The sequence below is a fragment of the Siphateles boraxobius genome, unplaced genomic scaffold (assembly GCF_051911475.1).
Source record: "Siphateles boraxobius isolate OS27281-9 unplaced genomic scaffold, OSU_SipBor_1 46, whole genome shotgun sequence".
NCBI classification, from domain to species: Eukaryota; Metazoa; Chordata; class Actinopteri; order Cypriniformes; family Leuciscidae; genus Siphateles; species Siphateles boraxobius.
Window position 1 is genome coordinate 18,360,243 of NW_027509097.1, and position 27,020 is coordinate 18,387,262.

General features: G+C 45.6%; 1 protein-coding gene across 3 annotated transcripts in view; it reads right to left on the minus strand.

The window, feature by feature from the left end:
- Window positions 1-2,343: 2,343 nt before the first annotated feature.
- The window catches only part of slc16a12b (solute carrier family 16 member 12b), a 28,694-nt gene continuing 4,017 nt past the window's right edge, over window positions 2,344-27,020 (minus strand). For all 3 annotated transcript variants that reach the window (XM_077201210.1, XM_077201212.1, XM_077201211.1), the window contains exons 4-7: window positions 15,906-16,049; window positions 15,200-15,794; window positions 10,017-10,276; window positions 2,344-4,270 (exon numbers count right to left, since the gene is read on the minus strand). In XM_077201210.1, coding sequence (XP_077057325.1) covers window positions 4,038-4,270; window positions 10,017-10,276; window positions 15,200-15,794; window positions 15,906-16,049 — 1,232 coding nt within the window. In that variant the 3' untranslated portion in view covers window positions 2,344-4,037. The remainder of the gene's footprint in view (window positions 4,271-10,016; window positions 10,277-15,199; window positions 15,795-15,905; window positions 16,050-27,020) is intronic.

Genomic DNA, 27,020 nt, shown 5'->3' on the forward strand with positions numbered 1-27,020 from the left:
GAGGGTAAATACCCGGAAAGCCCCAGGCCCTGATAATATTCAGGGGCGAGTGCTCAAGGATTGTGCAGATCAGCTGGCCGGTGTTCTGACGGATATTTTTAACATCTCGCTAGACCAGGCCATAGTGCCAACGTGCTTAAAGACTGCCACTATCATTCCAGTGCCAAAAAAATCTCGGATCACCTCACTAAACGACTACCGGCCCATCGCACTGACTCCCATCACAATGAAGTGCTTTGAAAGGCTGGTTAAAGACTACATTATCTCCAGACTCCCTTCCATGCTGGATCCCTTCCAGTTTGCCTACCGGCCAAATCGCTGCACTGCGGATGCCATCTCCTCCGTCCTGCACCCGAGTCTTGCACACCTAGAGGAGAAGAACACGCATGTCAGGCTGCTGTTCCTGGACTTCAGTTCAGCTTTTAATTCCATCATTCCTCAACATCTGGTGGACAAACTGGGACACATGGGTCATGTGGGACAATTTCCGCTCACCGTTGCGGAACTGGCTGCTTGATTTCCTCACTGACAGACCTCAATCAGTGAGGGTTGGACAGAACACCTCTAGTGTCATTACTCTCAGTACAGGCTCCCCTCAGGGCTGTGTCCTGAGTCCTCTGTTGTTCACTTTGATGACACATGACTGCGTCCCTAGGCATGCCACAAATCTCATCGTGAAATTTGCGGATGACACAACGGTGGTAGGCCTAATAAAGGATGACAAGGAACTGGCCTACAGAGAGGAGGTGGAGCAGTTGGTGGGCTGGTGTAGAGATAACAGTCTGATCCTGAAAGTCGAAAAGACCAAAGAACTCATTGTCGACTTCAGGAAGAACCAGCCCAGCCATGTTCCACTACTCATCAACGACATAAACGTGGAGGTGGTTAGCAGTATAAAGTTTCTGGGTGTGTTCATTACTCACGATCTTACCTGGTCTGTCAACACTGCATCGCTGGTGAAGAGGGCACAGCAGCGGATGTACTTCTTAAGGAGGATGAGAAGAGCCCATCTGCCCCCGCCTATGCTCACCACATTTTACAGAAGCACCATAGAGAGCATCTTGACCAGCTGTATCTCAGTGTGGTGTGGAGGCTGTAGTGCCTCAGACTGGAAGGATGTAAGAAGGGTGGTGAAGACAGCAGAGAGAATCATCGGCACCTCTCTTCCCTCCATTCAGGACATTGCAGAGAACCGCTGTGCCTCTCGGGCCAGGAAAATTTGCGGGGACCCCTCTCACCCCCATTACGGTCTGTTTAGTCTACTGGCCTCCAGAAAGAGGTTCCGCAGCATGCGGTGTCGGACCTCCAGGTTTTATAACAGCTTTGTCCCCCAAGCCATCAGACTGTTGAACACTAATAAATAATACTTAGTACTGCTGGTCCTATACTTGACTGCTGTCAAATATTGAGATAGATATTTAGATAGCTAAATTATTTATTCCACTTTGCTATTTATATATTTATTATAATCTGTTTGTACAAATTTTTGGGATGAACATTTCCCTGCATTGAAACTGTAAAAAACTGTGGCCTATGCAAACGAAATTTCGTTCTGTATACACTTGTTGTATTCTGAATGACAATAAAGTCTGTCAAAGTCAAAGTCAAAGTCAAGTTATACCCGCGCCGTGGGGGCGGAGTGTGTGATGCGTATCATGCACGCCAATTCCATTGGCTCGTTCAATAGTACTCGAAGATGATAGGCTCTCTGACGCAATCCCCCTTTCAGTCGAGTCGACTATATCCGACGTTATCGACTGAAGGGGAACTATAAGTACGTGGAAACTGATGAAAAGTGCCCAGAAACATATCAAGGGTAAACCAGATGATTGGAAGGCAAACAAGGCAAACACGGATTTGTTTATAAAGAAAAGGGAAAGATGTTCCTTGCCACAGAGAGTTATGACTTCAGCCAATGATGAAAATTCTGAATTCCTCAGTAGTCTTTGTGAATTATATAATTAGTGATTTAAATACAGTAGTCCTCATTTGCATAGGCTCCTTAATTGTGCAGGAAAACAGGTGCATAATGAGTCCCTGCAGTTGGTTAAAAAAATGTTTGGCCAAGAACAAATTTTTCATACAATTACAGTAAAATTAATTTTAGTGAGCAATTATTGATGAATCATAATTTTGATGTGAAAACGTTCGTACACAGATTTAAAATTGTGCAGAGTGAAGGAGGCTCAATAAGTGACGATAGTGGTTAGTTACCTCTGATATTTTACTTTACAGATCTGTTTAATTTATTCAGTTGTTTGAATGGTATGTGCTTCTGTGGGGAAAAGGAAAACTGTCTTACTGAACAGAATGTTATAAAATATAAAAAAGTGTCGCCATATCTTTGTTCAAAATGGAGAATCTCTTTTATTGTTAAATGAATTGAAGGTGGTATACATTAATACATTTGGTTTTCAGTAGCTTCATATGACATTGCATAGAGAACACATAAGGATGTGGCATGTTTAAAGGGATAGTTCACCCAAAATTAATATTTTGTCATCATTTACTCACCATCATGTTATTCCATACCTGAATGATATTATTTTGTTCAAAATAAAATGATATATATTGAAGAATGTTGGTAACCAAACGTTTTGGTAACCATTGACTCACTTATTTGGTTCTTGACTCAATTTTAAAGAGCCCTTTATCCAAGAAGGAGAAAAATCTTAAATGATTGCATCATTTTTCATGTTAAATGGGCTATTTAGATTTTTCTAGTGGTAAAGTATGTTTACGAGCTGTTAGATTCATAAAATTTGAAATAAAATAAAAAATGGATAAAACATTTTTCTTTTAATTAAATTGATGGGAACGCCTAAAAGGTTCTATATATGAAGCAACTGACAGAACCCTTTATGGTTCTATGCAGAACCTTCTCTTCTAAGAGTGATGGACAAGGAAACCCCAGACTGTGTTTATGGACTTTCAGTTGGTTGTCATGAGTTCTCTTTGTTTTTAGTTTGTCTGTCTTGACCTAATTTCCCAGTTCTAAGCATGGGTCAGTTCAATATCGGTCATTGTCAATGTTAGTTGTGTTTATGTTACTGGCTACGTTCCTGAGTATTCGAGTTTGCTATTAAAGGACTATTTTGCAAGATATCCTGTTTCAAGTATCTTTGGATTCTAAGACCCGTGACACAGACATTATAACTATAGATTTTTAAACCTGTATTTCTTTCACAAATAAAAACACTACTTTTTTGTGCATTGTGTGTTAAGAACGTTGTTTTTACCAGTAACTAAAACCACTTAAACTTGCAGAATTGTGAGATTCAAGCAACACTATACTCTTGAAAATTAAAAATGGAACATTACCAATATTTTTTTTAATGGTTTTATATAGTCAAATTTTTTAACCCAATGAAATCGATGAAATTCACTATTACTACAACATTACTAAACATTTAGTTCAGACTGTTGACATCAAGTTCTAAATGGTATAGCCTATTGCCTCAGTCTCTTGCATTAGTCTCAAGAAAAACTTTTTTTCCGAAGAAACATTGAATTACTGCTTAGTTGTAGCAAACTCATGATAATAAAAAAAGGCATTGCTGAATAAAAATATTAGACCTTATCAAACTATTTGCATAACACGGGCAAATGTACTACCTTTGATAAATTATACAGCAGTTCAGACTGCTCAGATATCTGGGGTTCAGCACTGTCCTCTATTGACTTAAATAATGTACTACAACTGGAGCTTCAAGTATAATAACCTACATTTGTAATTTGCCACAGAAAAAAAATGTCCACAAGAAACTCACTGAATACTGACACATTATTATAAAATATGAGACACAAAGAAAATACATAAAATGTAAGTCTTGTGTTGTAACCCACTTTCTTTAAAGCTTGCAACTGTAGATGAGAATAAATGCTTTTGAACAAAAAGTCAACACACTTTTATACACAAACACTTATTTTTTCAATTAAACATTATTAATGACTTTATATATCTAACAGTATTTCATAAAAATTGATTAAACAAAGAAAAAGACATTTAAAAAAAAATACAAATTGTTATTCCAACGCTATGAAGTTGCTGGTATAATTATCATCAAGTCTTTATTTTTAGAACTATAATAATCCACTTGTTTGCCTTCACATGACACCAATTTTGGGTCTTTGCTCAGGTTGTTCTTTCGGTTTCTCCGGCAATGCCGAAAAACAGCAACTGAGAACAGCAGGAGAGAGCTTGCGATCAGGGCGAACCCACTCAAAAAGAATGTCGCCGTGTAAGTCCCTGTGGTGTCAACCAACCAACCTATACAAAAAAAAAAAAAAAAAAAAAACTTAATTACTTCACAGGTACCTTTTTTTAAAGTAACATTTATCCTACCAAGAAAATAACTGTTTTAATATGGTGAATTGAACAGTTTGGTTGGGTAACATGTCATTAACAGTTTACCACTTATTGGGCTATTGTAATTTGGCAAGTCATTGCAAAGGACAATTGTGGTTAATGTTCTCTTACGAGAGGTTCTCTCGTATTGCGTAAGTTTAGCTTACGCTACGGGAAAGATTCATCTTCTCGAGATACTGAAGCCAAAAAATTATCCTTAATTTTGTATTCCTTGTCAAAGCAGTGCAGCAGCTAGCAGACCTAGAGCAGGCCATCTCGCGTGCTCATTGGCTGCCCTGCGGGCAACTGCTGCAGCCTACCAGTGAGCCCGGCGTGACGTCACGCCCAATGAAGGGCGCCCGCGCCTTCATAGCATCACAGCCCGCCAGAATGGGCGTGGCTTAGCGTATCACACTAGGGGCTGTAGGCTGACTTCCCTGATTTTCGTCTCTTCAGCGAGCTCTTCGCATCGCTGGATCTGAGAGAAGCCACCGCCGCCGTCGAACAGCGGACAGCCAGCTTAGGAGAGCGCTGAGGAAGCCGGCCGTCTTCGCCACCTTCAGCCATCCGTGCGAGCTACGCTATCCGGCGACGTATCCTTTACCTTGCTAAAACCTATTCTAAAAGAGCAGCGAGTGTCTTTTTTAAGACGCCTCGCACTTCCGGCTGTGAAGCGCTTCCGCTGTCGACCCTGCGGGCTCGACTCGAAGCCTTCAACACCCCCCGCCTCTCCTCACCGACGCGCAGCTGCCGCTCATGAGCCTCACTGCCGTCGCATCTGAGAATGAGGCCGAGGGACACGTACGAGCACGCGGCTAGCTCTCTTTACGTTACAAGAGAGCTACCCCGCCCTCGTGTCCCCGTTCGCGCGTCATGCAGAGCCCTCTCGAGCTCTCTGCATGACCCGGACGGGCATCATCTGTGTTACATGTAGGTCCCGTGCCCACTACTCGTGCGTGCGCCCTCGTACAAACACTGTTCCAGTTCTGCTCCCGAGCACGCGGCTAGCTCTCTTTACGTTACAAGAGAGCTACCCCGCCCTCGCGTCCCCGTTCGCGCGTCATGCAGAGCCCTCTCGAGCTCTCTGCATGACCCGGACGGGCTTGCGCGCCGCCGTCGAAATGTCTCGCCATGTCAGTCCCCTTAGATAAGGCTACTGCAGTGGTGTATTTGGCAGCCAACGAGCCGGTAATGCAACCCGCTCGCCTGCACACATCCGCCGTTCTCGCGGCGACCCCAGAGAAATCTCACGTGAGTATAATGTCTGATTAAGAATGTAAGTTACGTGCCCGCTCACGAGCGCTCACGCTTACTAACAGACACATCGCCTCCGAAAAGACGTGCGTGTTTAAGTTTATTCCCTGTCAGTCCCACTAGTGAATGTAAGAAATGTGTCCACAAGTCTGTGCCCACTATCTGCCCGCTCTGTTACACGATCAAGAAAGCAGGTTATGAATGCAAGTCTCGTGCCCGCCAGAGTGCGTTCACGCTTGCTAACACAAACCTCCCCCCGGGCTCCGCCCGCGCGTTTAAGCGTTATCACAAAACGCAAGGCATTAATAAAACGCTCCCCATCCATTATGATCGGGGCGTCAAATACACTTGTAAGTCTAGTGCCCGCACTCATGCTTACAGGAAGCTTTTCCACCCGGAGCGCTGCTAGCGCGTCAAAGAGTGAAAAAAGAATGTTCCCCATCCCTTATGATTGGGACATCTCACATAAATCAGCCGGTCTCGGCTTTCAGCGAGCAGCCATTGCCCAGAACCGAGAGCGCGCGCACCGCGCTTTCGGCTCCGGGTCAGTTTCACAAAAGAAAGCAGGTTATGGATGTAAGTCCATAGTGCGTTCACGCTCGCTAACACAAACCTCCCCCCGGGCTCCGCCCGCGCGTTTTAAGTGTTATCACAAAACGCAGGGCATTAATAAAACGCTCCCCATCCATTATGATCGGGGCGTCAAATACACTTGTAAGTCTCATGCCAGCGCACACGCGGCGCACACAAGCCCGCAAATGGCGGCGGTCTGAACCCGGAGGCCATTCGCCCCCTAGCGGCTCACATAGCTGCGTGGGAAACTATCCCAGGGATTTCAGAATGGGTGTTGAGCACAATAAAGCAGGGCTATACACTTCAATTCATTCGCCGTCCCCCGCGCTTTCAAGCCCGGACCGCGACGATTGTGAATGCGTAAGTAGCACACCTACTTCACGCAGAAATAGCAAAGCTGCTGTGCAAAGGGGCTATAGAAAAGGTACCGCCTTCTCTGAGCGAGTCAGGCTTTTACAGCCGATATTTTCTCGTACCCAAGAAGGACGGAGCCTTCAGACCTATCCTAGATCTGAGACATTTGAACTAAGTGCTTGCGAAAAGACCGTTCAAAATGCTTACGACCAGGAAAATCCTCACGCACGTTCGCCCGAGGGACTGGTTTATTTCTCTAGATCTGAAGGATGCCTATTTTCAGATTCAGATAGTACCCCGTCACAGGCAATTTTTGAGATTCGCCTTCGACGGTCAGGTATATCATTACACCGTCCTGCCGTTCGGCCTGTCCCTGGCACCCTGTACATTTACGAAGTGCATGGACGCGGCGCTCGCCCCCCTGAGAAGTCAGGGGCTGCGAATAATGAACTATCTGGACGATTGGCTGATATTGGCACAGTCAGAGACAGAACTGCTATCTCACAGAACAGTGCTTCTCAGTCATCTGGAAAGCTTGGGTCTCACGGTCAACTGGACCAAGAGCTCATTACTGCCCAGCGGGTCAATTTCCTTTTAGCAATAGCACTGGACTCGGTGACCATGACGGCTTGTTTATCGACACAGCGCGTGCACCGTGTTCGCCACCTAGCCGCATCTTTCCAGAAGGGCAGCTTTCTCCCTTTGAAAACATTTCAAAGGATGTTGGGCTGTATGGCATCAGCTGCAGCGGTGCTCCAGCTGGGCCTACTGCGCATGCGCCCGCTCCAACGCTGGTTGAATGCTCGCGTGTCCCGCCGGGTGTCTGGCGGCCAGAAAATCAGAGTGACTCAGGCCTGCATAGCAGCTCTGCAGCCCTGGTTAGTGGCCGACTGGTACCAGCAGGGAGTAATGGTGGGAACCATCTCTTATCGTAAAGTCATCTCGTCAGACACGTCCAACTCGGGTTGGGGCGCACTGTTCGAGGGCAGACCGGCCTTTGGCCAGTGGTCAGACCAGGAGAAGGGTTTTCACATAAACTGTCTGGAAATGATAGCGGTCGAGAACGCGCTGAAGTGCTTCCTCCCGTTCATACAGGACCAGCATGTTCTTGTCCGCTCGGACAACATGTCTGTGGTATCCTATGTAAACCGTCAGGGCGGTGTCAGATCCAGAAATCTCTGCAATCTGACGGAACGCCTCCTTATTTGGTCTCCGATGCACCTGCGCTCACTGAGGGCGGCGCATGTGCCTGGCCATTTGAACGACGGCCCAGACAAACTGTCCAGAAACTGTGGCGCCTATTCGGCAGAGCGGAAGTCGACCTATTTGCGTCAAAAGACAACGCTCAATGCCCGACGGTCTGTTCGAAGGACGAGGATGCGCTGGCCCAGGTTTGGCCCAGCCTCCCGCTATATGCTTTCCCTCCGGTCTATCTGTTGCCACAGGTGATCAAGAGAATCAGGGAAACGCGCCACTCGGTGCTCCTCATAGCCCCGCGTTGGGAGAATCAGATTTGGTTCCCGGAATTAGCAGGGCTGTCACATACAGCTCCGTGGCCGAATCCGGTGAGGGCAGATCTCCTCTCTCAGGCTCACGGCAAGATCTGGCATCCCAATCCAGAGCGCTGGTCTCTGCATTTATGGTTGATCAACGGGTACTCGTTGCCCTGCCAGAAGGAGTGATGAACACGATCACGCAGTCTAGAGCCCCTTCCACGAGAAGGCTCTACGCGTCTAAATGGTCGGTGTTCTATGGATGGTGCACCGACAGAGATCTGGAACCGCGGACATGCGGGGTGGCGCATCTGCTCTCCTTCCTAAAAGAGCTGTTGGATAAGGGAAGGTCCCCATCCACGCTCAATGTATACGTGGCGGCCGTGGCAGCGTTCGCAGAATCGACGCACGGCCAGTCATTGGGAAGACACGAGTTGGCCATCCGCTTCCTTAGAGGAGCTAGAAGGATGAATCCGCCGCGCCCCCCGTCGGTTCCCATGTGGGATCTTTCATTGGTCCTCGAGGCCCTGAAAGCTTTTCCATTTGAACCACTAGACACCGTGGGGTTGAAATATCTATCACTGAAAACCGTCTTTCTGACTGCACTGTCGTCAGTAAAACGTGTAGGGGACCTGCATGTGCTGTCTGTCAGCGCGTCGTGTCTTGAGTTCGGACCGAATGACTCTAAAGTCATCCTCAGACCTAGACATGGCTATGTCCCTAAAGTGATGGGCACTCCATTCAGAGCGCAAGTTATTTCGTTGTCAGCTCTCCCAGCATCTGACAGCGAAGGTGATGTGAATCTCCTCTGCCCTGTCAGAGCGCTGAGGTTTTACATTACGCGCTCCGCCTCCTTCAGGCGTTCGGAACAGCTTTTTGTTTCGTTTGGTGGGCGCACCAAGGGTCTCGCCTCCTCGAAACAGAGCCTGTCCAGATGGATAGTAGACGCTATAGCGGCCGCTTACGCGTCAAAAGGTCTGCAATGCCCTCTGGGCATCAGGGCTCATTCCACGAGAGGCGTGGCCTCTTCGTGGGCATGGTCCAGTGGAATTTCTATCCATGACATATGTGTAGCGGCGGGCTGGAGCTCCCCGTCTACCTTTGTCAGGTTTTATAACCTAGAAGTTCCTGCCTTGCAGGCTAAACTGTTGTCAGTCTGAAGGAGAGGTGTATTCTGCCCAGATCTCCTGCTCAGATCACTCTCACATGACTCAGCTCTCCTGGTTGAGCTGCACTAAGTAGGGTATGTGCCATGTGCCTATACAGACCGGCGCGCTGCTCTGTATTCCCTATGTGTGCTTATGTACAAGTGATGGCCCGCGTGGCTGGCCACCTTATTTTTTCCACTTATGGGGTTCCCCTGAAAGCTCGGGGTCTCATGTGGATGCTTGGCGCGCACGGCGTTGACAAAGTGTTCCCGTAGCGTAAGCTAAACGCAATACGAGAGAACCTCTCGTAAGAGAACGATACTCGGTTACTAACGTAACCTCGGTTCTCTCTAGAGAGGGAACGAGTATTGCGTAACCGGCCGTGCTCGCGCCACGAGCGACTTCGCTTCAGTCGACGAAAACCAGGGAAGTCAGCCTACAGCCCCTAGTGTTATACGCTAAGCCACGCCCATTCTGGCGGGCTGTGACGCTATGAAGGCGCGGGCGCCCTTCATTGGGCATGACGTCACGCCGGGCTCACTGGTAGGCTGCAGCAGTTGCCCGCAGGGCAGCCAATGAGCACGCGAGATGGCCTGCTCTAGGTCTGCTAGCTGCTGCACTGCGTTGACAAGGAATACAAAATTAAGGATAATTTTTTGGCTTCAGTATCTCGAGAAGATGAATCTTTCCCGTAGCGTAAGCTAAACTTACGCAATACTCGTTCCCTCTCTAGAGAGAACCGAGGTTACGTTAGTAACCGAGTATCGTTTTTTTGGGGGTTTTTTCGTGCTTTAACATTCCAAGTGGTTTTTAACCTATCAAAATAAAATAATTTGAGGCCTTTACCTCCAATGGGTGGGCTGACCAGATAGGGAAGAGCGTGGAGGAAGTACACAACCCCAAGAGCTGAAGAGAGGTATGTTGTCCCTACAACATCTGATGTTACCACAGGAATCAGGGCAACATAGGCTCCATCAAAGTACCCATAGAGCACAGAGAAGGGTACCAGCAAGACAAATGTGCGTAAAAGGGGGATAAAAAGACAACATAGTCCCTCCATTCCTACAGCAAACATGTAGCATATATTCCTGTACTTCTTTAGACACCTGGGAGAGACACAGAAAGGGTTAGTCAGCATGATCTGGGGCCGGATGCATAAACGTAGGCATTATGTTAAGACATTGTGTTAAGTTAGTAAGGGGCAGTCAGTCTTAGTTTTAGGTATCAAATTAGGCTAATCTATGTTTGTATGTTACTAATTTAAATAAATAAAAAAACTATGAACAGTCTTAAAGGGGACCTATAATGCAAAATTCACTTTTGCATGGTGTTTGGACATAAATGTGTGATGGCAGTTTGTGTACACAACCACCCTGCAGTGATAAAAATCCACCCACTCCTTTTTTTTAAATACCCATAAATCATAAGCAGTGTCTCCCAACAACCTGTTTTCAGAATGCGGCTTTAGTGACGTCTATAAAGCCACAGGCCCCGCCCACGAGTTGACAGACACTGCCGTTAGAACCGCCCTGATCGAGGTCACAGCGAGTTGATAGTTGTACACATCCGCCATTGCAGCACTGACGAGAATGTCTCCCAAGCGTTGTCGGTGTTGTGTAGCTGGATGTATTAATCCACATAGCTCTATTTATTTACTGGAGCGATAGGCCTAACGTTACTGATCATGGCAGTAATGAAAGTGAGAGCGCACACAATTATTACAGTTCATAGGAGTTGTTTTACGGATATACAGTTTACCAGTTTATTAAGCACCCCCTGAAAAGGTGTGTATAATATTTGTTTACTGTTAGTTGTAATGAGTGTTTTTGTGTACTTCGCAGTGTATGTTGATATTAATGAAAGGGAGAGGGAGAGAGTTTATGGATAATACTTTAATGCGGACTTCTTATACAGTGTTTATTCAGCTCTTACAGTGATTTTCTAGAGTGAAATTGACGCTTCATTTTTTGTGTGATGTACAATAAACTTCATTGAACTCATCAGTATATTTTTACAACATTCGGACGCGTTCCGCTACAACAGGCTTGTACTAATAGTGGATAAAAGAAAGATGGAAAAACAAGTTATAACCGTAATTAAACTAGACAACACCTGTTCAATCTCCATACAGCATATATTATCTGGCTCTGTGGGCATTATTGTCCGACACCGGGTCGAAATGAACACAGCTACTGAGAGTTTATGTTTTGATATTATCATTCCGTGAGATGACGCGCAGCGGGAGCTCGTGAGGCTCCGCCCTCTGGGCCGACAGCAGCTGCTCATTTGCATTTAAAGGGATACACACTAAAACGGTGCGTTTTTTTGAGCCTCAAAAGTGACAATTTAAACATGCTGTAAAAAAATTATCTGTTGGTTATTTTGAGCTAAAACTAAAGAAATGTGATGTCTAACTTGTAAGACTAGTCTTAGAGGTTCATGCAACCCTCCCCATAAGCAAACAATAAACATTCTTTTTGGTTTCCTAAAACCTGAGGGTGTTTTTTTTGTTGCTTTTTGACCTCTTCAAATAACTCATCTGGCAAAAAACCATGACATAAAACACCCTCTTTCTAAACTGACAGCTGGGTCAACGATAAATAAAGAAAAGGACAAATCTTTTAAAATCAAATAACATGTGTTCCAAGTTATCACAAATGTACTATTCATGTTGGTTTCATGTTTGAGAAAATATTCACACCATTTAAAATAGGTTATGTATACATGTATACACATATTAAACATTATTATTAAACTTTTAAAAGTGAAAAAAAAAATTAAAGGTATTTTTTTTTACAAATATGTATTGTTATATTAAAGGTGCAATGTGTGATTTTTAGCGGCATCTAGTGGTGAGGTTACGAATTGCAAACAAAAAAAGTTACGGTGGCCGACAGGAAAATATGTCATCGTCTGAGACAGCAGAGAGTAGCCAGTTCAGCAATAAGGTTTCTTTACAAGGATAAATTAAGAAATTATGTTTACTTAATTATTCAGTAAAACTATGTTATTGTGAATATTATTGTTACTTGTTCATCATTGTGACAGTGTTTTATTCGCTGAACTAAGCTTGCTTCCTTGCAAGAAGAGCAACATAGTAACAAAACGTGTTTGTCTGTTTAGGGCTACTGTAGAAACATGTCGGCGCATTTCAATGTAAGGTGCAACGTGCATTTCAGTATCCTCATAACTGTGTTCCTTTCTTGAAGGAAATGCTATCTGCAAGGATTTTCAGTCAACAAACTTTTATACACAAACAATTATTTTCAGTCCGGATTTAGACCGTACCATAGTACTGAGACTGCTCTCATTAAAGTCACAAATGATTTGCTCTTATCATCCGATCTTGGTTGTATCTCTCTATTAGTGTTACTTGATCTTAGTGCTGCATTTGACACCATTGACCACAACATTCTATTAAATAGACTAGAAAACTATGTTGGCATTAGTGGAATTGCACTACCATTGTTTAAATCATACTTATCTGACCGTTATCAGTTTGTAGCAGTAAATGAAAAGATGTCTTATCGGTCAACAGTTCAGTATGGCGTACCACAAGGCTCAGTACTAGGACCGCTGCTGTTCACTCTGTACATGCTACCCGTTAGGAGATATCATTAGGAAATGGGAATTAGTTTTCACTGTTATGCTGATGATACTCAGCTCTTTATTTCCTCAAAACCTAACGAAACTTACCAATTCACAGAATTAACGGAATGCATAACTGATATAAAAAAATTGGATGACTAGTCATTTCCTTCTACTAAATTCTGAAAAAACAGAGATTCTAATTATTGGACAAAAAACTTCCACACGCAATAACCTAGAATACTGTTTAACACTTGATGGCTGCTCTGTCAAGTCTTCGTCGTCAGTTAGAAATGCTGGGTATTTCCTGGGTATGCTCTTTGATACCAATCTCTCATTTGAAAGTCACGTGTCTAGTATCTGTAAAAGCGAATTTTTCCATCTTAAAAATATATCTAAATTACGTCATATGCTCTCATTGACAAATGCGGAACAATTAGTTCATGCGTTCATGACCTCAAGGCTAGATTGTAATGCTCAACTGGGTGGTTGCCCTGCACGCTTAATAAACAAACTACAGCTGGTCCAAAACACAGCCACTAGAGTTCTTACCAGAACCAGGAAGTATGACCATATTAGCCCGGTTCTGTCAACACTGCATTGGCTCCCTATTAAACATCGTATACATTTTAAAATATTGCTGATTACTTACAAAGCACTAAATGGTTTAGCTCCCCAGTACTTGAGCGAGCTCTTAACCCATTATAGTTCTTCACGTCTATTGCGATCTCAAAACTCCAGCCAGTTGATAATACCTAGAATATCAAAATCAACTGATGGTGGTAGATCCTTTTCCTATTTAGCACCAAAACTTTGGAACAATCTTCCTAACATTGTCCGGGAAGCAGACACAGTCTGTCAGTTCAAATCTAGACTAAAAACACATCTCTTTGGCTTAGCATACACAGAACACATTATAGATTGCCATAGTTCAATGTTAGGCTGCATAGTTGAGATCAGCCGGAACCGGGAACACTTCCCATAAATCCTGATGCACTTTGTACATCATAAGAAGGATGGCGTCTACGCTAATATTAGTCTCAATGTTTATCCCGAGGTTTACCGCAGTCCGCCGGATCCAGGCCATATCCAGATCTGATGAAGGACCATCACTTGGACACAACGACAACGCATCCCTGAAGTGCCAGCCTCATCAACACTGTGAAGGCCTCATGGACACCTCAATGATGACTCCGACCCCTAACCAGATGAACTGGATAAATATTGTGAAAGTTCTGATCCAATCTGACTTCTGACCTATTATGCCGCCTAAATCATAATCATACACTGTTCGTTTGTTGGCCAAAGGAGGACTGCCCCCTCGACTGAGCCTGGGTTCTCCCAAGGTTTTTTTCTCCATTCTGTCACCTGAAGGAGTTTTTGGTTCCTTGCCCCTGTCGCCTTTTTTTTTTTTTTTTTGCCTTCATTCGTCATTGACTTTTGGCTTGCTTAGTTGGGGACATTTAACATTTAATTTTGAATTTAACAATACTATTACAACTTTACTTTCCTGTTATCTCTGTAAAGCTGCTTTGAAACAATTTGTATTGTAAAAGCACTATATAAATAAAGGTGACTTGACTTGACTTGACTAAGGGGAGCCGTGGTGTATGTTCATTAAGTAAGGTCTTTATACACCACTGAAAACTTCTTTTTCAAGGTAGTGACGAAACGCACTCTGTAGCACTGTTTGTTCGCTTTTGGCTACGGTAAAAACATGACGAGACAATATGTCGACCTCCATAGAAGGGGCTGCCCGCGGTTATGGACATATAAATGTCTCATTCTAAGGTAATAAAAACATAACGGTTCATTATGCGAGGTCTTTATACACCACTGAAAGCATAGTTATGGATCTTATATTGCATTTCTGTCAATAGATCCTCAGAAATATCACACATTGCACCTTTAATTTATATAATTCATAATTCATTAAAAGTGTTTGGGGAGTCACACAATATGACATTTTACAACCTGATATTTTAAGAGACTTATTTACATAATCATGAGGGTCTGCAGGGGTCTTCTCTATGACATAATTTCCTGTTTTGTATTTATTTCTGCTTGTTGGTCATACCACATGACTTTGATTATGTAATTAAAAGTTTTTCAAATATAAAAAAGAAGTGAAGCATTTTTGTTAAAACTATGTTTTAAATAAATAACAGTAAACGATGATGCTAAACTACTAGGCTTATGCCCCCCAATAATTTAATTAATCTTAGAATAGGTGTATTAATTACACTGTATTGAGATCTGGACCAAAAAAATTGTCTCATGTCAATGACCCAGTTGTTTATTGGATAACAAAATTGGTTCATAGAAAAAAACAGATAATTAGATCTGAAGAAAAGAAAAAACAAAAATTTGCCTAAGTCAATAAATGACCTATTCCTGTTTTTGACTAATGCAATATTAACACAGTTCACAAAACAACATACCTCATGTCAGTGAGCCAGCCAAATGTGATGTTGCCCATGATGTCAATGACCCCTAGTATGGACATCAGGAACGCAGCATGCTGATGACCGACACCTACATCCAGTGCGTAGGGCACTAGGTACACAAATGGAAGACTGCATCCACTGGCCAGCAGCAGGAAGGAGCCTGACAACACCATGAAGTCAGGCATGAGCAGGAAGTGGTATTCTTGCATGGACTGAAGGCAACGTTGTTTAGCATTCACTTCTAATTTATCGCCTGCAGCCTTCCCCGTATGTACGCCATTTAACGCAGGCGGCTTAATGCTATACCCACACTCTGAGTCCACTGGAAGAGGGCAGGCCTCCTCTTCCTTTAGAATGATGGGCCGTAACAGAGCTCCACATACACACAGGTTAGACACAAAGCCCCCTAAAATGAGGAGGGCCCCACGCCATGAATAGTGTTCGATTAGCAGCTGCACTACTGGGGCCAGGATGAAGGTCCCGATGCCACTGCCAGACATGGCAATGCCATAGGCCAAAGCCTTCCTCTCACAGAAATAGATCCCGACCATGGCAATGGCTGGAGTATAGCAAAGGGCAAAGCCAAGCCCTAAAAAAAGAAGGATATAAAATAAAACCGTAAACATGCTGAACTTGCTACATACTAAGCACCGCGGATGGGTCTGTAGATCAGTGTTTTTAGGGATCTTGGGGCTCTTACCAGTTACCACTCCCAGGGTAAGGTAAAGATATTCCAGACTGGTGGCGAAGGAGCTGAGGACTAGTCCTACTGAGGCCAGGAATCCTCCTAGTATTACAGCTACGCGACATGACAAGTGATTCCCAATCAGGCTTCCGAGTGGAGCTGCAAAAGTAACGTGAATAAATGTTGTGCTCATACTGAACAATATGTTTGAAATAATAAAAGTCATATTTAAATACATTTACATTTATTCATTTAGCTGACGCTTTTATCCAAAGCGACTTACAATTGCTATATTTGAGAGGTCGCACGCCTCTGGAGCAACTAGGGGTTAAGTGTCTTGCTCAGGGACACATAGGTGTCTAACAGTGGATTCGAACCTGGGTCTCTCACACCAAAGGCATGTGTCTTATCCACTGCGCCATCACCACCCCAAATAATATTTACTGTAAGCCGGGTTTCCATCCACAGACACTACTTTGTAATCATTACTGTGTCATTCCGTGTCAACTCATCCAGAGGTCCCCGGCTCAATTTTTTTAAATAAATTTTTGTCTGGTGAAAGAAATATATAAATGAAGAAGAAAGCCAAAATATTAAATGTCTTGAATGTATATTTACTGAGTAATCCACTATTTTGTAGAGGGGGGTCAAAATGACAATTTTCACCTGAGATTTGGAACCAAAATACAGGGGTGTAAAAATGACTTTAGAATGATGGCAGCATCCTTATTTGGTAGGTCTATTAGTAAAATCTGTTGACTTTAGAAATCTTTGTTGCATTATATGCCAACAGTGGCAGTTCAAAAATGTCAAAAAACAAAAGTTCCCTTTCGTTGTCACTCCGAGTTACGTCGGATGACGACGAATGGGGTTTCGCTTAGAAAGCCTATCAACTTCGAGTATTACAAAACGAGCCAATGGCAAAGAAATGCCATGGGTCTGCGGAATTTGCATGGCGTAACTCCGCCCCACCTCGTGGGTATAAAAGGAGGAAGCCGGCAGCAAGCAGATATGTTTTCGCTTCGGAGCCAAGTGTATTCTTCTCTCCACAAGCCATCTCTGAATTGTCAGCTTTACAAACGAGTACCTCGAGTGTTGGTGTGACGGCGATCTACGGCGAGAGCGTGCTTCCTGCTGATCTGTTGCAGTGGTCTGCCAGTCGGTGCGTTTCTCCCCGGGTGCTTCAACACTTGAGTTTTCTCTCACTAAAAGAGCTTACACGTGGCACGTCTTTTTAAAGATGTCTCGCCCGTGTACTTCTGGTTGCGGCAGATTGGTATCGGACTCTGATGGGCACGAGCGTTGCATAGTATGTTTGGGCATTGATCATGCTAGAGCAGCGCTCGTGGATGACTCATGTTCTCTCTGTGGGAACATGACCATCGCGTCATTACGGTCGAGACTCGGTGAACTCGCAAGAGTGAGAGTCCCCTCATCCACCCCCCGTCCTGCGGCTGGTGGCCAGGGTGATCTGAGGGTTACGGTCTGGAACAAGGCGCCGACTATGTGTCCGCGACCCCAGCCCCCCTCTTCAATGACGGTGCCCGCTAGTGAACTGCTGATTCCCGCGGGTCTACCCTCTGGTGGCCCGCGTGCTTCAGTTGAAGCTACAGAGGAAGATGCCATGTCTGTTGCAGCATCACTTGGCGGGTTTGACTCTTCTGGAAGTGAGGGCTCGTCACAGCTGCCACCTTCCGGTGTGCATACGGCTGTGCTCGAGTCTGATCCGGAGATGACGGCCATGCTTTCCCGGGCAGCCGCGAGCATCGGACTTGAGTGGAGGCCTCCACCCTGTCCTGAGCGCTCGCGGCTGGACGATTGGTTTTTGGGTAAGGCCGCCGACCCTCGTCCTCGGCAAACCCCAATACCTTTCTTCCCGGATGTGCTTGATGAGATCTCGAAGTCCTGGAAGACCCCCCTGTCTTCTCGGGACCGCTCGCTGGTCTCATCCGCCTTTCCTCCCCTCGATGAGGCAGCTGCCCGTGGGTACACTGGGCTTCCCCCGGTTGAACGCTCTGTTGCCATGCAACTATGTCCTCAGAGTGCTTCTTCTCGGGGCGAGCCTAAGCACCCATCCAAAGCCTGTAGATTTTCGTCGACCCTGGTGGCGAAGTCTTACAGAGCGGCGGGACAGGCGGCTGCTTCACTGCATGCTATGGCCACTCTGCAGGTCTACCAGGCCCAGATGCTCAGAGACATGCACGAGGGTAGGACAAACCCAGGGCTCTTTGATGAGCTGCGCACCGCGACCGACCTTGCTCTCCGGGCGACGAAGGTTACCGCGCGCTCCCTGGGTTTGGTGATGTCCACAGCTGTGGTCCAGGAGCGACATCTGTGGCTGAACCTGGCTGACATGCGGGACGCTGAGCGGACCCGTCTGCTTAACGCCCCCTTGTCCCAGGCCGGCCTCTTCGGCGGTGCAGTTGAAGACTTTGCCCAACAGTTTTCAACTTCCCAGAAACAGACCGAGGCCATCAAACACATTCTGCCCCGCCGGCCCGCTGCTGCCTCCACCTTGCCGGCCGGGCAGACGCCTCGACCTGTTTCCCGCCGAGGGCGCCCTCCTGCGGCTCCCGCCCCTCCCGCCCGGACCACGCAGCAGCCTCCACCCAGGGCCGGTCGCGGAGGAAGCCGTAAGAAGGCGCCACAGCCCTCTCCTGCCCCGCCCCCCGCTAAACGCCGGGCCAAGCGGCGCTCCTGAGACGGGCTGCTCAGGGATGATGATTGTTTCTCAGGAGGTGGTAGCAGGACCACTCCTTCCCCCGGTGGAGGGCCGGGGGAGAATCTTTTGTTCTCCACTCCCTGCTGCTCACCCACGGGTGGGCAGCACCCTAATGTGGTTAAAGACAGAAACAATCCCCTCTTCCCTGAGCTCACAGAGTTCTCGGGCGACACAGAGCGCCGCCCACAAGCCGTGCTCTCCTCGCCCCTCTCTGTCCCAGAGGCGGTTGACACGGCGTGCCGTCCACGGACCGCTTCGCCCCTGTCCCCCTCTGTCGCCAGACCCCTGGCAGAGCAGGCCCCCGCGGGACGACCAGCCTGGTCCTCCCCTGGCCCCCTCTGCCAGGGTGCGGTTGCTAACTGTGCCCCCTCTCCGGGCCGCTATGCCGTCCACTTCTGGGCCAGTTACTCCGCCTCGCTGCCCCTCCGGGGGGACGCCTGTGGCTCGTATGATCCCGTTGGTTCAGTTCCTGGGAGCCTGGCTAGAGCTTCCCCGTCTGTCCCACTGGATCGCGCGTACCGTCAGGCTCGGCTATGCGATTCAGTTCGCACGGTCTCCTCCCCGCTTCAGGGGAGTCCGCTCCACTTTGGTCGGTGGCAATGCCCCTATCATGAGAGCAGAGATTGCCACCCTGCTGGCGAAGGGTGCAATCGAGACTGTCCCTCCAGCCGAGATGAGGTCCGGCTTCTACAGCCCCTACTTCATTGTCCCCAAGAAAACCGGTGGGTTACGGCCAATCCTGGACTTGCGCGTGCTGAACCGCTCCCTTCACCGGATGCCGTTCAAGATGCTCACCGCCAAACGCGTTTTCGAATGCATACGGCCCCAGGATTGGTTTGCAGCGATCGACCTGAAGGACGCCTACTTTCATGTCTCCATTCTTCCTCGACACAGACCGTTCCTCCGGTTTGCTTTCGAGGGGCAGGCATACCAGTACGCGGTTCTCCCTTTCGGGCTAGCCCTGTCTCCTCGCATCTTCACGAAGGTCGTCGAGGCGGCCCTTGTTCCCCTTCGAGAGCAAGGGGTTCGCATCCTGAGTTATATCGACGACTGGCTGATCCTAGCTCACTCTCGAGATCAGGTTTGTGAACACAGGGACCTAGTGCTCCGGCACCTAGCCCGTCTAGGCCTTCGGGTCAACTGGGAGAAGAGCAAACTTTGCCCCGTGCAGAGGATCTCTTTTCTCGGTATGGACATCGACTCGGTCGCCATGTCCGCGCAGCTTACGAGCGAGCGCGCGCAGTCACTGCTGACTTGCCTAAGACAATTCGAGGGCAAGAGTGCGGTTCCACTGAAACTTTTTCAGAGGCTCCTGGGGCATATGGCATCTGCAGCCGCGGTCACGCCGCTCGGATTGCTTCATATGAGACCGCTTCAGCTTTGGCTTCGCGACCGAGTCCCGAGGTGGGCATGGCAACACGGCACGTTCCGAGTACCAGTTACTCCGACCTGCCGTCAGTTCTTCACCCCGTGGACGAACCTCGATTTTCTCAGGGCCGGTGTCCCCCTGGCTCGAGCTTCCCGGCATGTTATTGTCTCAACAGATGCCTCCACCACGGGCTGGGGCGCCATGTGCAATGGACATGCTGCTGCGGGCTCCTGGACAGGACCCCAGCGGCTATGGCATGTCAATTGCCTCGAGTTGTTGGCAGTACGCCTTGCCCTGCACCGCTTCCGAGCGTTGCTCAGGGGTCAACACGTACTAGTCCGCTCAGACAATACCGCCACTGTAGCGTACATCTACCATCAGGGTGGTCTACGCTCCCGCCGTATGTCACAACTCGCTCGCCACCTCCTCCTGTGGAGTCAGAAGCATCTGAGGTCGCTTCGAGCCATCTTCATTCCCGGAGCGCTGAACTGTGCAGCCGACGAGCTCTCACGGCTTCAGCCCCTCCCTGGAGAATGGCGACTCCATCCCCAGTCGGTTCAGCTGATTTGGGACCAGTTCGGGGACGCTCAGATAGATCTGTTTGCCTCTCACGACTCGACCCACTGCGCCCAGTTCTATTCCCTGACCGAGGGCACGCTCGGCACGGATGCTCTGGCGCACAGCTGGCCGCAGGGCCGCAAATATGCGTTTCCCCCAGTGAGCCTTCTTGCGCACACTTTGCGCAAGGTCAGGGAGGACGAGGAGCAGGTCATTCTGGTTGCCCCTTACTGGCCCAACCGGACCTGGTTCCCCGAACTAGTACTCCTCGCGACAGCACCTCCCTGGCCGATCCCTCTGAGGAAGAACCTTCTTTCTCAGGGACGGGGCACCCTATGGCACCCTCGTCCCGATCTTTGGAACCTCCACGTGTGGCTCCTGGATGGGACGAGGCAGGTTTGAGTACCCTACCACCAGCGGTGGTGGCTACCATCACTTCCGCTAGAGCGTCGTCCACGAGACACGTCTATGCGTTGAAGTGGAACCTCTTCGTCAACTGGTGCTCTTCTCACCGAGAAGACCCCCGGAGATGCTCGATCAGTGTTTTGCTTTCCTTCCTTCAACAGGGGCTGGAGCGAAGGCTGTCTCCCTCCACCCTGAAGGTCTATGTTGCCGCCATTGCCGCACATCATGACCTCATCGAAGGTAAGTCGGTGGGGAAGCACGACCTGATCATCAGGTTCCTGAGAGGAGCGAGGAGACTGAATCCTCCTCGTCCTCCTCTCGTTCCCTCTTGGGACCTCTCAGTGGTTCTAACTGCCCTGAAGAGTGCTCCCTTTGAGCCCCTGCAATCAGTCGAGCTTAAGTTCCTGTCTATGAAGACAGTGCTCCTGGTTGCACTGGCCTCCATCAAGAGGGTTGGGGACCTGCACGCATTCTCCGTTGACGAAGCGTGCCTGGAATTTGGGCCGGCTTACTCTCACGTGATCCTGAGACCCCGGCCTGGATATGTGCCCAAGGTTCCTACCACTCCCTTCCGGGACCAGGTGGTGAACCTGCAAGCGCTGCCCTCGGAGGAGGCAGACCCAGCCTTGGCACTGCTCTGTCCAGTACGCGCTCTCCGCGCCTATGTAGACAGAACGCAGTGTTTCAGGACCTCAGACCAGCTCTTTGTCTGTTATGGTGGGAAGCTGAAGGGAAAGGCTCTCTCCAAGCAAAGGTTGTCTCACTGGATAGTGGACACCATTGCTTTGGCTTACCAGCAGCAAGGTCGACCGTGCCCCCTTGGGGTGACTGCCCACTCCACCCGGAGTGTGGCGTCCTCTTGGGCTCTAGCGCATGGCGCCTCGCTAACAGACATCTGCAGAGCTGCAGGCTGGGCGACACCTAACACATTCGCCAGATTCTATAATCTCCGAGTGGAGCCTGTGTCCTCTCGTGTACTCGCTTCAACCAGCTAGTACCGGACCCGCTCAGGTGTCTTCGCTTGCTCGCCATTCCACTCCACGGACTGGATACGTGCGATATTTTCCTCAGGTGAGCTTCTCCGAAAGCCCTGAGCTCCTCCAGCACTCCTGACGTCGGCGCCAGTGTCTATTGCCTGTGCGTCGGCTAGGTGCCTCCCGTGTGCATGGTCCCTCCTCTGAGCGACCCCCACATGTGTATTTCCACTGTAAGCCTCTCTGAGCGTGTGTCTTTCCCTTGGCAAGCCACCTTGCCACCCCTGGGGTTGAAATATTCCACCTGCGGCTGGACACCCCAGTGTTTTCCATATGCTTCCTTCGGGTCATATGTGTATTCTCTAAGTTCCACCCCTTCCGGGCTGGCATTAATTGCATACTTCCCCTAAGCTTGGGATATGCTTCCCAGTGTACCTTGGTATTCCTGTGTTATATGGAGTCCTTTGTCCAGGCTGACAGGGATCTCGATTTACGCAGGGCACTGGAAGACAGCTGAGAAGGTGGCGTGATTAGACTGGTAACCCCATTCGTCGTCATCCGACGTAACTCGGAGTGACAACGAAAGGGAACGTCTACGGTTACGTATGTAACCCTCGTTCCCTGAGTAGGGAACGGAGACGTTACGTCTGCCTGCCACTTTCCGCTGTACCGCGGGGATCGCCTGAGCTCAGTCTTGGCTCCTCAGCGAAGAAACATATCTGCTTGCTGCCGGCTTCCTCCTTTTATACCCACGAGGTGGGGCGGAGTTACGCCATGCAAATTCCGCAGACCCATGGCATTTCTTTGCCATTGGCTCGTTTTGTAATACTCGAAGTTGATAGGCTTTCTAAGCGAAACCCCATTCGTCGTCATCCGACGTAACGTCTCCGTTCCCTACTCAGGGAACGAGGGTTACATACGTAACCGTAGACGTTTTTTGCCTCAAATTTGCATGCATGTGACTCAAGAAGTATTAAAGATATCTTAATATCCTTTTAGATTCTGGTTCTTTGAAAACTTTCATTTTAGTAACTTTTTCAGAAGTCAAAAACCAAACGTGGGTCAATTTGCATAAAGATGATACTTTTTTATTTTAAAGAGGAATATCTTAAGAACAAATAATGTTAAAATTAGAATTGTATAATTTTTTTTCATCAGCTCAATTGCATAGAACATACCTGTCTGAGGGCCATAAATATTATTTTTCTAAAGTTGTCATGCCTGTAACTCTAAAAGTATTAAAGATTTCTTAATACCCTTATAGATTCTAATTCTTATATAAACTTTCCTTTTGAAATCTTCATTTTCAAGGCCCTATATAGTTAAGTCCCATTGATATGGGGATCTCAAAGCAGCTCCATGTTCAAATTGTTGAATTTTACCCATTTTCAGTGATCAAAAACCAAATGTGGCACACTTTGCACACAGCTGATACTTATTACATCAAGAAGAATGTCTGAAAAAAAAAGTTTAAACTAGAAATTAATTTAGTTTCCCTCTACCAGAAGAATCGGTTTAAAAGAAGAAAAAAAGAATCAACTGTGTGTAAAGTGACACACGCTTAGTTTTTGACAACTGAAAATTTGTACAATTTACTCATGGAGCCACATTAAGATCTTCATATCTCTGGGATTGAACCATCTAGGGCCTTTAAAATGAAGATACTAAAAGAAAAGTTTGTTAAGAACCAGAATCTAAAAGATATTAAGATATATTTAATACTTCTTGAGTTACAGGCATGCAAACTTGAGGCAAAAAACACAAGAAGTGCTTTTTGCCATTTTTTAACTGTCACTGTTAGCATATAATGCAAAAAAGACTGCTGGAGTAAACTGATTTTATTAATAGACCTACCAATCTCTGTGTAAAAATAAAAGGATGCTGCCATCTTTCTAAAGTCCTTTTTACACTCCTGTAATTTGGCTACAAATCTCAGGTAAAAATTGTCATTTTGATCCCCCTCTACAAAACAGTGGATTACTCAGTAATACATCCAGGACATTTAATATTTTGGCTTTCATCACTATTAATGTTTGTCTTTCTACAGAAAAAATATTGACAAAATCAAACATTTGAGCTGGGGAAGTTTCCAAAATTTGGTTGAATTGACACGGAATTACCATACTTTTAAATGAATACTTTTATTCAGCAAAGATGCGAAAGGGACTTATTCACACAAAAAATGCTGTTGTTTTGAACTTCTATTCATCAAAAACATCTGAAAAAAAGTATCATGGTTTCCACAAAAATATTTACCACCACCACTGTTTTCGACATTGCTTATAATAAGAAATGTTCCTTGAGCACAAACACAGCACATTAGAATAAATTCTGAAGGATCATGTGACAATGAATACTGGAGTAATTGCTACTGAAACCGCAAACCTTTGAACAGTAGTGTTTTTTGAACAAATTTAGAAATATTACAAAATTCGCTCAGATAATTGGTCACTATTACCGCTATTATTAAGCTGCTCTCTCCTATTACATGACAACATACAGTATTACAACAAACTGTATATGATTTGCAAACTATGTGCTTCCACAGACCCCTGACAAAAACAAATCAGCCTTGTGATAAAAGAGAACATGTCGGCCAAACATGAAATTGGAAAGCTTTATGTAATAACAGCATTTCCTTATGAGGCGCCACGTAGGATTTAAATCAAACTTCGCTTATCAATACATACATAACACACGCGCATATACACCTATAAAGTACTCGCATATACATGTATACTATTGGATGTTCAAAATACATATATGAAATACACGTGCACACTAATATGAAATCCATACCAATACATATTATGTTAGTAATGAATGCATATACACTTGTGAATAACTTACACGCATACACCTATAAATACTCGCATATACATATAAACTTCCATGCATATACACCTATAAACCCTCGCACATACATATACACTCGCTGCACGCAGACACACCTATAAACACTCGCACATACATATAAACTTCCATGCATATACCTTTAAACACTCGCACATACATAAACCCGGATGCGCGCATACACATCCATAAAACATTCGCGCGTACATACAAAATAAAACGTGGATGCATGCTTTAGTTGTGTATATATGTATATGCGAGTGATTTCATATGTGGATGTGCGTGAACTTTTCAGTGCAAACGGAAGGCATTTCAGTGTAACCGGAAGGCATTTCAGTGTAAAATGAAGTCATTTCAGTGTAAAAGGAAGTCATTTGTGCGTTCACGGAACAATATTCCCCCTCTGTGGGGGGAAAAAACAATCCGTGGCAGCGGTTTTGCAATCCAACCCCTCAGTTTATAAACTGTACTCACGATTTCTTAAACTGTTCACTCGGTTTAACAAATCGTGCCCACGATGATTCAACCTGGCCACCTGTTTATGAGGGATGCTTGCATTGTGTTTTTAACTTCATTTTTTAAAATGGATAATTTCTTGAATTTTCTATAAAAAAAAACGACACTTAGGCTTGTACCTTTAAAGTCAATTTTTGGGAGAAAAAAGCTCAGTATAATAGAATAAGCACAAAAAAAAGACTTCACGTGAATATGTATATAAAAAAGTATATATGTATATATACATACATATGTATGTAAAAAATAAATAACACAAACACAAGGTTAGGTTTTATTACATAAAAATAAAACATTAATAAATAATTTTATGATTAACATATTACTGTCTTCAGTGAACTCATTTATAGTTATAATTATAAACAAAAAAAAATAATATTCATTATTATTATTAGCACATTTAGGCTACATATTTAGAAGCGCTTTTAACAAAAAAAGGAACAAAGCAATTCGTCAAATGTCAGTCATAATACAGGTTAGACAGTAATAATACAGGGCTAAGATTATCATAAATAAACACAAGATTTTGACGCATAGGCCTATCCAAGTGTTTGTGTGGAGTGTGGAGGCGCGCGGGCGATAGGCAAATTTTCCTATCAACAGTGGAAACAAATTAAAATACTCTATCATTTCTGGTCATACAGAAAAGAATAATACATCATTCGCAACTACTTTTATTTGTGCAAACTGAATGGACGCATAAGTACACGGACCCAAGACTATCAAACTTTTTCTACAAATACATTATTTGAAATATTTAATAATATAAGGTCCGTGTACTTCAGCGTCCACTGGTTTTTCTTTTTTTAACCCGTAATTGAAAAACGAAAAATGAACGGTTGTTAGGCTATTTTTAAAACGCAAAGTTGAGCACCAGAATTTGAATTTGAACTGCAGGCTACACACCAAATGCTGCGCAAAAAAAAAAAAAAAATATTGACGTATTTTCAGATTTTTGTTTATGACTTTTTTCACCTTTATTAAATATTTGAAATATTCACAAATTAATATGGAAAAAATCCTACATGGTGCCTCCTTCGAAGGAAGGATGAATAGGCTGCATCCTTCGAAGTCCGCGGCCTTCGGAGGATGCAGCCTTCACATTGGGACACAGCTCATGATTGCAAATGCGGTAAATAGACAGGTTACGCACAAATGACTTCCGTTTGCACTGAAAAGTTCACGCACATCCACATATGAAATCACTCGCATATACATATAGGCTATACACAACTAAAGCATATATGCATGGAAGTTTATAGCCTATGTATGTGGGAGTGTTTATAGGTGTCTGCGTGCAGCGAGTGTATATGTATGTGTGAGTGTTTATAGGTGTATATGCATGGAAGTTTATATGTATATGCGAGTGTTCATAGGTGTATATGCATGGAAGTTTATATGCATGTGCGAGTGTTTATATGTGTATATGCATGGAAGTTTATATGTATATGCGAGTAGGCCTATTTATAGGTGTATGCGTGCGTCAAGTTTATATGTATATGCAAGTTATTCACAAGTGTATATGCATTCATTACTAACATAATATGTATTGGTATGGATTTCATATTAGTGTGCACGTGTATTTCATATATGTATTTTGAACATCCAATAGTATACATGTACATGCGAGTACTTTATAGGTGTATATGCACGTGTGTTATGTATGTATTGATAAGCGAAGTTTGATTTAAATCCTACGTGGCGCCTCATATTTCCTACGTCTTTTGTTTACTAGT